This window comes from Silene latifolia, chromosome 1 (assembly GCF_048544455.1).
Source record: "Silene latifolia isolate original U9 population chromosome 1, ASM4854445v1, whole genome shotgun sequence".
NCBI lineage: Eukaryota > Viridiplantae > Streptophyta > Magnoliopsida > Caryophyllales > Caryophyllaceae > Silene > Silene latifolia.
Genome location: NC_133526.1, coordinates 47,923,687 through 47,940,203, shown reverse-complemented (window position 1 = coordinate 47,940,203; position 16,517 = coordinate 47,923,687). Strand labels below are relative to the sequence as shown.

Below are 16,517 nucleotides of genomic sequence, written 5' to 3'. Positions count from 1 at the left end.
ATTAGGGGACTAAATATGCGCAATTATGAGTCACATCAAATATCCCCAAACCGAACATTTACTCGTCCCGAGTAAAGAGGTGACAAAAACTAGGACCCTTATTCAAACTAACCTACTAATATAGCCGATGTGAGACAATTAGCGGGTCTCACTCTGCCCCTTCAACTCACTACAAGACAACCATGAGGTAAGATGCCTTCTTGCAAGGTAAGGTGGGTCTTGCCAAAATGGCGACACATCCAATCATTAAAGCACACAAAACAAGTAATGGATGCATCTACAAAAGAATAGCCACTTTCCTCATCTAAGTGGCGGAAATTATCTAAATGGGAAGCCATCTAAGGGTACACACTCCTTCATAGATATGGTTTCTTCAAACTGTTGGAATATGTGTCCTCCGACAATAATACGATCACAATTGTCGATCATGATGATCACATGTTTAAGTCTCATTTTTAGAATACAATTGGGAAGTAATATTTTACTGTCAACTGGTCCACACATATCGGTAATGATTGGCTGACTAGAGTTTGACATTACTGTCCTACGACGGTGGTGATCAGTTGATCCCCTTAGGTCATACCTAAAGGGTAACACTCTTAATTGATTATTTAATTGATCGTATGACGATACGGGTTAATTAAATTACTTAAAATTGGCGGACGATTTTGGAAGTAATATTTACGTATCTCATTATAAATTTGATTAAATAAGATACGGTCAAAGTAATCGAATTGTTTTATTACTTAGATGAAATTATTGTTTACGGAAACAATTAAAAGGAATGAATTGATTATTATAAATACAGAATGTTGTAATTTATGACTCGGGATCCCATTACGGTACAAGTAATTATGAATTTCTAGGTTAACTTTATAAGTGACATATTTTATTAATATGTTGAGTTTTAATTGTTAAAAATACATTTTATATACATAATGTCATGAAACATGTTACATGTGACAAATTGACAAAATAATGTGTAAAATGGATTTTCCATTTTACACTATATGTGCCGAAAATTAGGAGGGAATATTAGGCTTATTTGTGTTAATAATGTTTAAGTGGAAGGCATAATCATAACACCTAACATATAGCCTTACATGCCTATAATTATTGGGAAGAATAGAAGCTCATGTATTGGCCATACCCACCCCCTCCTACCTGGTTTTCCTAGTGAAAAAGGTCGAGGGTCTTTTGCTCATTCTCACCTAATATTCACTACATGCAAACTAGTGACATTATTCATTAAAACATCATCTAAAATATAGAGTTTTAGAGAGATAAATTACTTCTTCTTCTCCCTTCTCTTAAACCGAAAATTAAGAGACCAAAACAATATTTTTGGGTCAATTTTATTTAAAATTAATATTGTTCTAGTATCAATAATATTAATTTTATTAAGAGGTTATCTTGGGTATTATTCCTTGGGAGGGATTCTATACTTGAATCCTTTGTTCATCCATATTAGGAGAGCTCAAGAACAAGTGAGTAGGAGAACTCACTTGTGCCCAATAATCCGAAATATCCAATGTAAGAATGATGATTTCTTCTCTATATTTACTTATGTTTGCATGCATAAGATCTAATTAATTTTATGACTAAATTAAATGGAACATATAAGAATATGTTGAGTATTATGATATATAGATTTCTAACAAGCGGTATCAAGAGCCTTAGGTTGTTTGCATGCAAATCGGTTATAGTTTTTCCGAGTTATACGATTAACATATAAAACTTATAAATTTGTGTTTATTATGATATATCACGAAATCAATTATGCATGTTAAATTTTCTGATCCTAAAATGTATTTAGGATATTTCTGGTTAATTTATGGATTTTTATTGTTCATTTTATATAATAATGGTATTAAAATGTGATTTTATGATAAAAATGTCATTTTCGGACTAAAATTAGCTAAACTTCGTTTTTTCCAGTGATTTTTGGATATGTTTTCATATATATTATATTTAGATGACCTGTAAATTTTCATAATTTTATGAGTTCTTATGCTCGAAATATGGATTTTTCATGACAAAATCGAATTTAAATGATAAAATAGGTTAATATGAGAAATATTTCGAATCTGGTCATAGAAATTTAGTATGTTGTCACATGCAATTTTACAAGATGTGTGTAAAATAATAGGCTATAATGAAGTCTTTATGCATGATTTATGAATTTTTGATGAAAAATGACATAAATAGTGGCTTTAATTAGTGAAAATTGCTAAAACATACTTCATGACTAAGGAAAAACGTCACATGTTGCATTTTATTACCTATTTCAGATATAAAATTGAAAAGTTGATAAATATAATTTTTCTCATATTTTTATGATAATATTTGATAAATCCGATAAACCGCAACATTGTTCTTCCCTCGATGAATTAAAAAATTTTTAACCTAAGTTTTTGAATATTATGAGTGTCATGGTATTTTTCCAGAATTTTCATGAGTTTAAATTTCAAATTTCAAATTTATTTGAAATTTTTTATGATTTATTTGAAATTTATGGCTTTTATTGTAATTTTAAGTCCTTTTATGAACAATATTAAGAGATATAAAGTTAATTATAGTCAATATGTTAGTGGAGACTAATTTTGAGTTATAATATGGTTAGGGTAATTAACTAACACATAAATGTGATTTTATGTAATTTATTGTAATTTTAAAAGGTTGAATCACGCAAATCCGTAAAAACTGTTTAATATACGATATTGGCTCCTTAAAGGCGATTTAGCATAAAATTGGGCATGTTCATACATATTATAATGCTGCATTTTATTTATGATTGTCATAATTTTATTTTATGTAATGTTTTTTGAATTATGTAATTTTTACTTAGTATGGCCTTAGTTTTTTAATTGGTATTACCCAAAATGTATGGGAATATCGATTCGGTTGTAATTTATTGTGATCTCGTATCACCGTTTTGTAATTTAATAGATTTATTTTTATTTTAATTACAAATGTATAATAGGAAATTATGTAATTTGTTATGTAATTTATTTATTCCGGAGATCCTTGAAGACGATGCCACTTAAGAAGGCGAACCTTTAAAGACGGTGTTACCTCGAGATGCGTGCCAAAACCGAAGTTCAAGGGACCAATGGAGTTGGTTTCCGAATATGTAATAGTTAATTAGATTTTTTATTTTAGGAAGGCCATACTAGGATTTAATTTATGCTTTGCATTTTATTTAAATGTTGCATGCATCGCTAAATCACCATAACTAAAACATGCATTTTCATTTAATCGAGTATTTCGACCGTGTCAATTATAATTATCGTAGTTCACCTCTTTAGTTCACTTAAAACGTGATAGATAATAAATTGACATGACCTCTCGCTAAAATAAACAATTGAGACATAGCCTTACCAAAAAGTAGAAACCATGAAAACCTATTTCGTGAGGGAGTGCACTCGGCCACACCGGGGTACAAACCTTGTTACGTAGGGGAAGTGGGTGATAAATGTCTATCCGCCGAATTTATGTTAATGAAGGGTATTTCGGCACACCGTGCCCTAAGTTGATATGAGTTTGGATCATGGACACATTTATTCGAAATTTGGGTTGAACTCAACGAAAGTATTCACGACGATTTCCGGATGTGTTTCGGGCTAGAGATAAATATTAATGTAATTTTATCGACCAAGAGTTATAAAAGTAGAATCGATTAAAAGGTTAATCCACCAAGTTATGTTAATAAAGGGTATTTCGGCACACCGTGCCCTAAGTTGATATGAATTTGGGTCTTGGAATCATTTATCAAAGTTGGGTAGAGGTCACTAGATAAATGCAATAAAACTTGTTTAAATTAAATTTTTACGAGTGTTATTATTTTGAAAACGACATATGTTTTATTCCTTCTATTTTGTTTTGTAGACCACTCTTATTTCTCATAACCAATGGCCGCTCCAAACACCAACGCCACACTTCTCACTAATACTTCATGGCTCTGATCCTTCATGGATCGTTGTAAACTGTTGGAGTAGTGTCCTCCACAATAAGTGCGTTTACATATTAAATCTCGTAAAAGGAATATCAGGGATGTATTTATTTATTTGTCAGCTGATCGTCGTTAATCGGTAATGATTGGCTGACTAGAGTTTGACATTACTGTCATGTGACGGCGGTGATCAGCTGATCCCTTTAGGTCACACCTATAGGATGATGCCCAAATAGAATAAATTAATTGTTTGTATGCTGAGATACGAGATAATTAATTCCTTGTATTATTTGACTCTTAGTTAGTCACATAAATGTATTATTTGATGACGGGTTACGAACTCGGAACAAAGAGATTTATTATTTAATTATGAGATATTTAAATAATAAATGATTAGAATTTATTAATTAATTGTTAATTAATTAATTTTATACGATATGTGTATATGTTTTGAGGTGGAATTAATTAGCTATTAAATTTTACAAGAGGTTGTAAAATTAGCTAAATGGGTTAATATTGACACATTGTATGTTGATAAAATGGTCTTATGATTACTTAATAGTTAAGTAGTCATTGGTAGTTAATTTATATTATTTAAGTGTTAAATAAATTAAATTAATATTTAATTATGTAAGATAAATAAATATACGACTTATAAGCATTTGTGGGGCAAATATCGAAAACCGAAATGTACCAAAAGTAGTCCACATATACTGGTTTTTTGAGGACATCACAAGTGTCTTTTAGGTGGATTTTTCCACTTATAATAGTCCCCTCAAATTGCCTATAAATACCATTGAAACTCCACCATTTCTCTAGTTGGAAAAATTTGAAGAAAAATTGGTCTAGGTTCATATACACTACCTAAAGACCAAATTTTTCTTCTTATTTTGTTCATCTTTTATATCAAAAACATATATAAATATTAACTAATAATATTATATGAGTAATAATATTTATTAGTACATCATATATACAATTAAACAAGGTTTACTACTACATATATCTAGTTAGTATTGTAGTAGTATTTTGGGTTGATTCTTGGGTGTATCCTTAGGAGACCATCTTTTTGGTTGTTTGTTGTCTTGGAGGATCATCCATTTTCATAGCTCAAGAACAACATCAAGGAAGGAGTCCCAAAGAGAGTTAGAGAGAGAAAGTGTAATTACCCCCAAATTAAAAACCCCCAAATCAAAACCCTAACCTAATCCACCACATTCAGCCACCACCCGACACCCTCGCTCCTCTGCCGACCGGCTGTCCGCCGGAGATGAGGCGGTGTCTTTGCTCATCTCCGGCGGATCGATTTCCCCTGCCGTCGTTATTTCTTCTCCCCGTCTGCGGTTCACCTTGGAGTGCGAAGTGCGGTACATCGTCGTCTCATCTCGTCTGTCGTTAATGTGGGTAAGCGAGGTCTTTATGAACCAGTGGCGAAATCAGCGCAACACTAACCTTTATTTCGCGAGAGCTGATCCTGGCCTTTTAATTAATTTGTTTGATTTTTGATGAAGGCTTCGCTGACAACATCAGTCCAAACCCAGTTTACACAAGTAACAAACTTTTGCAGACAAAACCAATAGAAAATGGTACCAAGCCGGTCCAATGGCTGTCTTCTCTGTGATTTTGGCGTAGTAGCTGTTTCATGGTGATTGATCATAGCCATTGCTTTTATCCAGTTGACTAGTAATCATCCCTGGCTTTTCTGAGCAATAGAAAGGATAGGCTTCAGAATCACATGTTTTATTGTTTCCCGTTCACATTGGCTGAGCGTAATTGTTAGCGGTCAACCCTTCGGTCACAATTTCTTTTCATATAAATGGTTCGGACTCCATCTGTTCCGGACTCCCGTCCCTCCGTACCCTTGTCCTGTCACCGAAAACCATATTTGCAACCTAGGGGTGATCCCCCCATTCCCCCCACCCCTGGTTTGGCCTGTTTATTGTGTTCTTGTGTCTCTTGTGTTTGGTCTTTGTCGTCCCTTTGTCCGGCCTTTTGCTTGTATGGCGGTGGTCCTGGGAGGTGTCGTTTGGTGAAATTGGGTGTCTTTTGCGGGGTTCATGTTCAGTGCTCCTCTCCTTGTTTTTTGCCTTTTTATGGTAAGGGTGTGTGTTGGCCCTTGGCTGGGTGGTTACTGTCATGTTGGTGTTATTTCGACTATTGGGGTGGCTATGGTCATGAGGTCTGTTACTTATTTATCCTGGGTATGTTACGGGAATTTTTGTTGGTTTTCTCTAGTGTTGGTTGGATGTGTTGTGCGTGTTTGAGATTGATTTGGTAAGGGTTTGTAGTGGCATTTTCGCTCCGGTTTTCAATTGGTGTTATGTGAGACTTTCGGATGGCTACTGTTTTCTTCTGACCACCTCTGGTGAGCCTTTATGGGTTGGTTTCGTGGTGGGGGAATCGATGGGTTGTGTCGTTATGAGCCTGGTGTGGAGTTGGTTGGTATTGCTGTGGTGGTTCTTCTCTTTATGAAAGGACTTTGTTGGAATGTTAGGGGATTTAATAATCCTCTTGCCCCTACAATTGCTAAGACTAGGGCGCTTCTTTCAAGTACTTATTTTGATTTTATTTTCTTAGCTGAGACAAAATGTAAAGTAGCTTTAGTTGATCCTATGTTTCGTTCTTTTGGGTTTTCTCGCAGTTTTGGTGTTGATGCTGATGAAACCAAAGGAGGTCTCTGGTTTGGTTTTAGACATGATGCCAATTTTGAATGTCTTCTAGCATGTCAAAACTTCATTATTATCAAAGTCACGCAATGTAGCGGTAGTTTTTGGTACTTATGTCTTATCTATGGCGAACCAGTCACCCATAAACGTGAAGCTGTTTGGAATGATCTTAGTGAATGGATTCGATTTTTTGACAAACCTTTCCTCCTTATAGGGGACTTTAACCAAGTTGATTATCAAGAAGATAAATGGGGAGGTAGTAAGGGTCGGATTCCGGGGGCTGCTCTTTTTAATAAATGGAAAGCTGAGCATCTTCTGATGGATATTCCGTTTAAGGGGCCAAGATTTACTTGGTGTAATAAGAGAGAAGATCATAGTGTAGTGTTGGAACGACTTGATAAGGGTTATGGATCGTGGGATTGGAATGATATTTTTCCGAATTCCGGTATTACTCATATTCCTATTCAAGTTTCAGATCATGCGCCTATTATCTTTGAATCAGATCTAATTACTTGTAATGGTAGAAGACCTTATCGTATGGAGGCTTGGAACCTGGATTATGAGGAATGTATTCGTTTGGTTCACAACGGATGGACTGAGCCTGTCTCAGGCTCTGCCACCGTCAGAATGATACGTAAGTTATCAAGAGCTAGAAATTGTATGCGTCTTTGGTCTATTTCCAAGAGGAAAGAATGGAATAAGAAATGGAGTGATTTTGATGACAATCTGGTTGAAGGGCTCCACGATATTGAGACGAAGGGAGTGACTCGAACTTTCACCACTGCATATGCTAGTCAAGTGGAGTATGCTAAAGTCTCGGCTAAATATTGGAAACAGAGGGCCAAGATGAAATGGAACACCGAGGGAGATACATGCTCCAAGTACTTCTTTAATTGGGATAAGGGTAGGGCAGGCAGGAATTACATTGCTGGGATTAAAATGGATAATGGGGAGTGGAATTTTGACAATGAGGGTATTAAGGGATTATTTGTCCAATTCTATTCTAGACTCTTTCAGGAAGGAGCGAATCAGATCACTTTTGATGAGTACCGCCCTACTGTGAAAAATTTGTTCAGTATTAATAAAGAGTTCCTTTCTCCTGATGACAGAGATGCACTTTGCATTCGTTTTACCCCTAAGGAGGTTCGTACGGCTGTGTTTCAACTTGGTCCGTTAAAATCTCCGGGAACTGATGGTATTCCTGCTATCTTCTTCCATAAGTGTTGGCATTTTATTAAGCATGATGTTGTTGGGACTGTCTTGGCTATTCTCAATGGTAATAGCTCACCAGAATTTCTGAATAAGACTTTCTTAGTTCTTATCCCGAAATCTAGTGCCCCTGAAACAGTTGATAACTTTCGGCCGATTAGCTTATGCAATGTTATAATGAAAGTCATTACTAGATGTATCACTAACCGATTGAAAAAGTACATGGGAAAACTAGTGGGTGACTTTCAAAATGCTTTTGTCCCTGGGAGGAATATTGGTGATAATATTTTAATTACAAATGAAATATTACACAAAATTTCTTCATCTAGAAGTGGTAGGATGGGTAGGATGGCCTTTAAGGCTGACATGAGTAAAGCCTATGATCGGTTGGACTGGAACTTTATCAGAGGCACGCTTCTCTTGATGGGATTCCCTCCTAATTTCATTCAGCTGATTATGAAGTGTATCACGACGGTGTCTTATGAAATTCTGGTTAATGGAGTTCCTTCAAGACGTATCCACCCGAGTTGCGGCCTTCATCAGGGCGATCCTCTTTCCCCTTATATTTTTGTTATGTGCACGGAAATTCTCTCGTTAAACATTCTACGTATGGAGAAGGAGGGGATTATACGAGGAATAAAGATCAGCAGAAATAGTATCCCTATCTCCCATATGCTTTTTGCGGATGATTCTATGTTTTTTATTGAAGGTAATTCTAAGAGTTGCGAAAGCCTTGACAAAGTTATTAAGGATTATTGTCATGCCTCCGGCCAGGTTATTAATGATAATAAGTCCTCTATGATGTTAAGTTCGAGCTCTAGTCTGTCTTTTGCTCGAAAATGCCTGAAAACCTTCAACATACCGTGTAACACTAGTTTGGGATCTTACTTGGGTATTCCTACGGACGTGGGACTCTCAGGTGGGATTAAAAGTAAAAGGGAAATTTTTGAGTTTATCATTGATAAGGTAAGGAAGCGATTATCTTCATGGAATTGCATTCTTCTATCGTCGGCGGGTAGATTGGCTTTGATTTCTTCTGTCTTGTCCTCCCTCTCGGTTTACTTTCTATCGGTATTCAAAATACCGGTAAGTGTGACAAAAAGATTAGATGCTATTTTGTCACATTTTTGGTGGGCGGGTCATAAGAAATCTCCCTCTATTAGCTGGTGTAGTAGGCTTTTCCTTAGTCAACCCAAAGGGAATGGTGGTCTGGGTATTAGACGAATGAAGGAGTTCAACCAAGCACTTCTAGCAAAGATTGGATGGAGAATGATCACTCACCCTGATTCTATTCTCTGTAAGTCTATTGGTGCTAAATATGGCCTAAAGTGGCGTGATGGTGATCTGCTTTTTAACGATGGCAAGAGTAATTCTTCGTGGGGATGGAAAGGTATTGTTTGGGGCCTTCAACTCATCAAACCTCATTTAGCATGGAACTTCTCCTCTTTTTCCGACCTTGGTGTTTGGAATACTAAATGGGTTCATGGAACAGTGCCGAAACCACGATGTGTTGAGCTTCTTACTGATTCACCCAACTTGTGTAATTTGAGAATCAAATAAAGATCTTATTTGCAACAGCAACAGTTGGGACCATAGACTTGTGTCTATGTCTTTTGATGAAACTTCCATTAAGGACATTCTTGCTATTCCAATTCGATGCTCTGAAGGCAGCGACATCTTCTATTGGTCTGCCTCGTCATCTGGGAATTACTCGGTTAAGATTGGCTATCACATTGCTCTTCAAAATTATGGAACACTTGACTTCCCGAAGGACCGATCAAGAGTTCTGCTTTGCATGTATGGGTGTCTTTCAAAAATCCTTTGGAACTTGCCGGGCGAAAAGTCTGGATCATTCTCTTATGGAAACTTCTCACGGAATCGTTGCCCACTGGGGAAGGATTCCTAAGGAGGGGCTTTGATGGTCCTTTTACTTGCGTGCTTTGTGATTCACAAGAAACGGAATCACCGGAACACTTGTTCCGGGACTGTTCATTTGCTAACAGAGTTTGGGCTGGAAGTCTCCTGGGGATTAGGGCACAATCAGGGGATAATTTGAGTCTCCGGTCTTGGGTTTGCAATTGGCTCTTCGTTCTTTTTAAGGCTGACAATAAGCATGAGGCTTGTCTCTCGTTTTTGTGTACCATTTGGACTATTTGGGTGGTAAGGTGCAGAAAGATTTTTGATAGTACCGAGTGCTCCCCTATTGGTGCTATCTTTCTTTATCAAGACTCCCTTAACTTAGCTCTTTCTGCTGAAGATGGGAAACCGGGGCCCCTTGCTTTCCAAACACCGATGGAGGAAGACTTGACTAATCTTAGGAATGGAGTACCCTTTCCTCTGATTCAGAGTTCTGTAAGTTGCTCTCGGACTCATATTTATGTGGATGCGGCGTGGTCTAAGGAGTTTGCTGCTGGGTTTGGCGGATGCATCCTTTTTGATAATGATATTGTTTCTGAATTCTGTATCAAAGGAATGGCAGAGAATGCTGAACAAGCGGAAGCTTTGGCAATTAGGGAAGCCTTAAAGTGGGCGCTCCCGCGCAACATCCTCCATATTAACATTTTCTCTGATTGTCTACAGGTTCTTGCCCAAGTCCTACGATTCTCTCAACTCAAACATTGGACAAGGAACACTATTGACGATATAACCGATCTAGCAGCAAACTTTCATTGTATTACTTTTGCTTATGTTCCTAGAATTTGTAACAAAGCCGCTCATAGGATAGCTAAGCGTGCTATTAATATGTAGGTCTCGTTAACCCGATTGTCAAAAAAAAAAAAAAGGAAGGAGTCCTTGAGTTGTGCCCAAAACTTGCCTTATACAATTTAAGGAACTTTTGTCTTAAGATGGTTTAATACCATCTTTTATACTTTTTTTTTTGCATGCATGTAGATTTAGACCATTTTAAATTAATTTGTAATTTTAATATCATAAGATGAGTATTAATATGGTCTAAATAACTAACAAGTGGTATCAGAGCATTGTTAAATACATGCATGTTGTCTTAAGACGATTTTAGTAATTTATGAGATAAATTAATAAAATTGATATTATGTTACTAAAATTTGTTTTATCACATAATATAGTCTTGCATGTAGATAATCTAGTCTTAGGATGATATGGGACGAAAATTTGTTTTTTGTTAAATTTTTCCACTTTTTTTAACTTAAATTGGCATAAAATTGAGTAAAAATGCATTAAAATTAATTAAGAGTTAATTAAAATTGATTGCATGTTAATTTTATGCATATTTATTTATAAATAACCACTTTCATGTTCTATTTATGAGATAAGTAGATACTTTAGGTTAATGTGATTAATTTAGGTAGTTTATTTATTTTTATTTGATAAAAATGGGTAAATAATGGTTATTTTGTAAATAAATATTGATTTAACTTTAGGGCTCGAAATTTCTGAATTTTTAGCTCCTGGAAATTGGTCCAAAATGTACAAAATTTTATTTTAAGTCATTTCAATTTTTATGGTTTGATTTAGAATTAAATCGTAAAAATTGTCGCTTTACCGATTAAATTGTGAAATCGTTTTAAATAAATTTTAAAATCAAAAATTTTCACTTGCATGGCATTTTTGGTGTAAGACCAGAATGTTCATGGTTTTGAAATTTATTTTTCCATAAACTTTTATATTAAATGGAATTTTTGTATGATAATTGTGAATTATTATATCTTTTTTTGTCACAATTGTGTTTTAATTCCCATATAAATTCAAGATAATTGTTGAGAATAATTATTTTGATATTAGACCAGATTAGTATTATAAGTAAGTCTTAAAAGTGTTTTAAGAATTGATTATGAATTTTTATTGGTAAAAAATCCGTCAAGGCAAGCTCAAATGATCGTTGTTGGTAAGTTAGACGATTTGGCATGTCATTTTCCATAATGCATTTTATTATTCATTTAGATGAATGTTTTTTTTTTAGAATTATTGTTATGTAATTTTTCCTAATATGGCCATAGGTAGAAGTTGGTATTTCCCGAAATGTAAGGGAATATCGACTTGTTTTGTAATTAATTGCGATTTTGCATCGCCTAATTTGTAATTAATTAATAGTTTTATTTTAATTTTATTACAAATTGTATAATAGGGTATTGTTATGTAATTTATTTATTATTAATTAGATGAAGCTTCTAAAGACGGAGTTTTCATGAAGACGGTGTTTTCGGAAAGGCGTTCCGAAATCCTAAAGAAAATTTGTTTAAAGTTGAGATTAAGCCTTACCAAATAATAGCACCTATGAATCCCTTCTTCATTAGAGGTAGGTTCGGATCACCGAGGTACACTCTTTTTACGTTGGGTAAGTAGGGTAATAAAAGTTATTACGCGTAAAAATTGGTTGGACTCAACGGGATAAATATGGGTTGAATCGGTCCACCGTGCCCATATTTATTCTGGGGCTAAAAGATAGATTTTAAGAAAATCCGTCAACCAAGAGTTCTAGTAGTAGAATCAGTCAAAACGTTGACTCACCAAATTTATATAAATATGGGTTGAATCGGTCCACCGTGCCCGTGTTTATATAAAATTGGATCTTGGAATCATTTATATAATTCAGTGGGAGATCATTATATAAATGGGAACTTGTTAAATAGTTTCACAAGTTAAATATTTCTAGACGATAAATGTTAATCTTTCCTTTATTTCCTTTGTAGTAATCACGATGACTTCTACTAGTGAAACCGCCACCATAGCTAGAGATTCATGGCTACGTTCTTTTATGGACAAATATGTATTAAAAGCCGACGGTAGTAATTTTAAAGATTGGGAAGAACAACTTCGATTAGCTGCCGCAGGTGATGGCAAATTACGCTACCTTGTCGATCCCTCTCCCCCTTCGCCTAGTACTAGGGCCACTGCCGATGTAAGGGAGGCTTTTTCAAATTATCAAAAAGAATCCGCTGCAATAAAAAATGTTTTGATTTTTTCAATGGATCCTGCTTTACAAAGGCAATGTGTCAAGTTTCGTGATGCACATGAAGTATTCTCGAGGCTTTCCACTATGTTTTCTCAAGCCCCGAGAATAATTCAGTATGACACCGTTGTTCGTTTCTTTGAGGCTAACCTCAAAGATGGTCAACCTGTAAGTTCACACGTACTTAAAATGATTGAGTACGTGGAAACGTTAGAGGGGTTGAGATGCAAGATCCCCGACGAACTTGTGGTGGACCGAGTGCTCCACTCTCTCTCGCACGTCAAGGGATTTACCCAATTTAGGTTAAATTACAATATGACAAACATGAGAAAGTTGACATGAGCTCCATTCTCTGCTTGTGCAAGCAGAGAAGGACATGGGATTGAGTGGGAGTACGAGGAAAGATGTGCTTGCGATTAACGTGAAGGGGAAGAAGCAGTTTAAGAGGAACGCAGGTAAGAAGCCCGTTCAGGTGGAGGGCAAAGGTAAAGCAATTGCGAATTGCTCTACCAAGCAATTACCTATAAAGGGTAATCCTCTTAAAGATACTTGTAATTATTGTAATAACAAGGGACATTGGAGACGTAACTGTACAAAGTACCTGGATGACATAAAAGCTGGCATTGTGAAGCCGACATGTAATTTCTCAACTGAATCATTTATGATAGACATAAATTATGCTTCAAATACAACTTGGGTTTTAGATACTGGTTGTGGTTCTCACTTGTGTAATCATTTGCAGGGCCTAAAAAGCATAAGAAAGCTAAACAAGGGTGATGTCGATCTCCGAATGGGAAACGGGTCTAAAGTAGCTGTCGTCTCTGTAGAAACTTATGTACTTAGTTTAGCTTCGGGGTTTGAGTTACATCTTAATAATTGTTATTTTGTACCAACGTTATCTAGAAATATAATATCTGTATCTGTGTTAGACACAGAAGGGTTTTCCTTTGTAATTAAAGACAAGTGTTGTACTTTTTCCCTTAATGGGATTGTATATAGTCAAGCTATTTCAATCAATGGTATTTATATTCTAGATACTTGAAACGATGTTTATCATTTAGATAATAAAAGACTCAAAACAGGTGATCCCGATCAATCTTATTTATGGCATTGTCGCTTAGGACACATTAACGAGAAGCGCATTAAAAGACTAATGTCGGCTGGTGTAATTAAACCTTTTGATTTCGAATCATTTGGTACATGCGAATCTTGTCTTCTTGGCAATATGACTCGTTCACCTTTTCTAGGAAAAGGATCTCGAGCTAGTGAGTTATTGGGTTTAATACATTCTGATGTTTGTGGCACAATGACAGTCACTGCTAGAGGTAATTATGACTATTTCATTACTTTTACCGATGACATGAGTAGATATGGGTATATCTACTTAATGAGGTATAAAAGTGAAGCTTTTGATAAGTTCAAAGAGTTTCAGAATGAAGTAGAAAACCAATTAAATAAGAAGATTAAAGCATTACGATCAGATCATGGTGGGGAATATTTAAGCAATGACTTTAAAGATCACCTTATAAACTGCGGTATTGTATCTCAGTTAACTCCTCCTGGCACACCACAATTAAATGGTGTGGCTGAAAGGAGGAATCGAACTTTATTAGATATGGTTCGATCGATGATGAGTCAAACAGAGTTACCTAAGTCATTCTGGGGTTTTGCCATTTTATCTGCTGTACAATCACTTAATAAAAGTCCCACTAAAGCAACTGACAAAACTCCATATGAGATATGGAAAGGGAAAGTCCCGAATCTGCGATACATGAAAGTATGGGGTTGTGATGCTTATGTCAATAGTAAGTCTGACGATAAGCTTGCACCTCGTTCTGAAAAGTGTATTTTTGTAGGCTACCCTAAGGAAACTTGTGGATATTACTTCTACAATAGTAATGAGAACAAAGTGTTTTTGGCTCGTGAAGTTGTCTTTCTAGAAAAAGAATTTATTTCTAGAAGACAGAGTGGGAGAAAATTTGAACTTGACGAAGTTCAAGAGCCACAAACTGATATGACAATACAGGAAGATGTTCCTTCTACGTCTGAATCGGTTATTGATCCTTCTGAACCTAGGAGGTCAGAAAGGGTTAGTCGCCAGCCTGATAGATACCTTGGTATTTGTTAGGTTCATATACCTATCATTAGACTCCTCTAATAGAGAACTAATTAACTTAGTAATTATTTGTTCTTTAGATCTAGTGCATGCATAACAAAATGAAAGATTTATAAGAAGAACAATGTTCCTTACATTGTTGTGTATTTCGAAATTATGGGCACAAGTAAGGTCACCTTCCTTCACTTGTTCTTGAGCTAAATAATGATGGATGATCCTCCTAAGACTCCAATTATAGAAGCCACTCCAATAAATTGCACCCAAGATTAATCCCAAAAATTCCTACTAATATTAACTAGATATATAGTAGCAATATTTCCTTAATAATACTAATATTCTTGCATTACTACCTCTAGTAATATATGATGAGTGTATTAGTATTTATTGAGAGTTTTATGCAATGTCATGTGAGGAAAACTTGAGAGAAAACAAGTGAAGAAGCAACCACAAAAATGAGCAACCAATGCCCCTTTTGTAAGCCAAAAACCGGTGGCTTGTAGAGCTCCAAAGGAATATATTTTCTCTTGTTTTTATTCACTTGTTTTGTTTTTGTAGAGTGTGTAAGAGTTGGAATGATTGAAGCTAGCATGCAAGGTCACTATCAAGCTTTAATCATAAAACAATAAAGACAAATGAGCATCTTTTGCTCATCTTATTTGGCCGAAATATTGGTCCTTATATGGTCCATTTTTGCCTTTTGTCATTTGTCCCACAAATGCTTATAAGTCTTATGTTTAACAATCTTACTTATTTAATTATTAATGTAATCATTTAACACTTAAATATAACACTTAATAATATAATATACACTCCACTTTTTGAGTAGTATACTACCATTATATCAACATATAATAGGTCCCATAATTACTAGTTAGTTAAAATTACAACTTCTTGTAACTTTAAATAACTAATTACCTCTACCTCAAAATTTATATTAATACCTCAACTAATTTAGTAATATAACACTTAATTACTAAATTTAATCTTATTTAATAACATTAAAATAAGACGCAAAATTGCACTCCCATAATTAAGGAATTAATTAATTCGTATCGCATACAATCAATTAAATATCTATTTGGGCCTCATCCTATAGGTGTGACCTAAAGGGATCAACTGACCACCACCGTCAGACGAGAGTAATGTCAAACTCTAGTTAGCCAATCATTACCGATTAATGACGGTCAGTCGACTGTATAAAAAATCATCCCTCACGTATTCTTAATATGAGATTTAATAATGATATTTAAATCATGTGATCGCACTATTGTTGAGGACACATTTTCCAACAATCTCCCACTTGTCCTCGACAAGTGTGCGTCACCAATTCTCTTGTCCTATTACAATCTCCCACTCAATGCAAGGTGTCTTGCAGGTCGTACTTACATTTGATCATATCTTGAGTGGTTTTCTCGATCTGGAGATTAACTGTCTGACCGGAATTATCTATCATAGGTACCTTCCGAGCGTGGCCACGCATTTCCAGTTAACTACTCCTCGAGTGGCCTTGAGATTTCAAACAACCCTGACAAGGGGTGGACAATTTTTATCGCCCTATTCCCTTCGTTCAGCCACAATCCATCATAACCCAAAATATACCCAGTTTGACCTCATTTACGAAATCGTAGAGTATAAATCAAAGCT

The 16,517-nt window shown here is 35.4% G+C and overlaps 1 protein-coding gene and 1 long non-coding RNA gene across 2 annotated transcripts; both read left to right on the top strand.

Moving 5' to 3' along the window:
* The first annotated feature begins 5,096 nt into the window (after positions 1-5,096).
* LOC141588211 (uncharacterized) lies at positions 5,097-5,518 on the top strand. Its single transcript, XR_012519783.1, has 2 exons — positions 5,097-5,356; positions 5,464-5,518. It is a non-coding gene; the product is annotated as an uncharacterized LOC141588211 (long non-coding RNA).
* A 3,915-nt stretch (positions 5,519-9,433) lies between these two features.
* On the top strand, positions 9,434-10,575 carry LOC141645998 (uncharacterized). The gene is made up of 2 exons (XM_074454127.1): positions 9,434-9,624; positions 9,993-10,575. Exons 1-2 carry the CDS (start codon positions 9,434-9,436, stop codon positions 10,573-10,575), a joined length of 774 nt encoding a protein of 257 aa, XP_074310228.1.
* Positions 10,576-16,517: the final 5,942 nt, after the last annotated feature.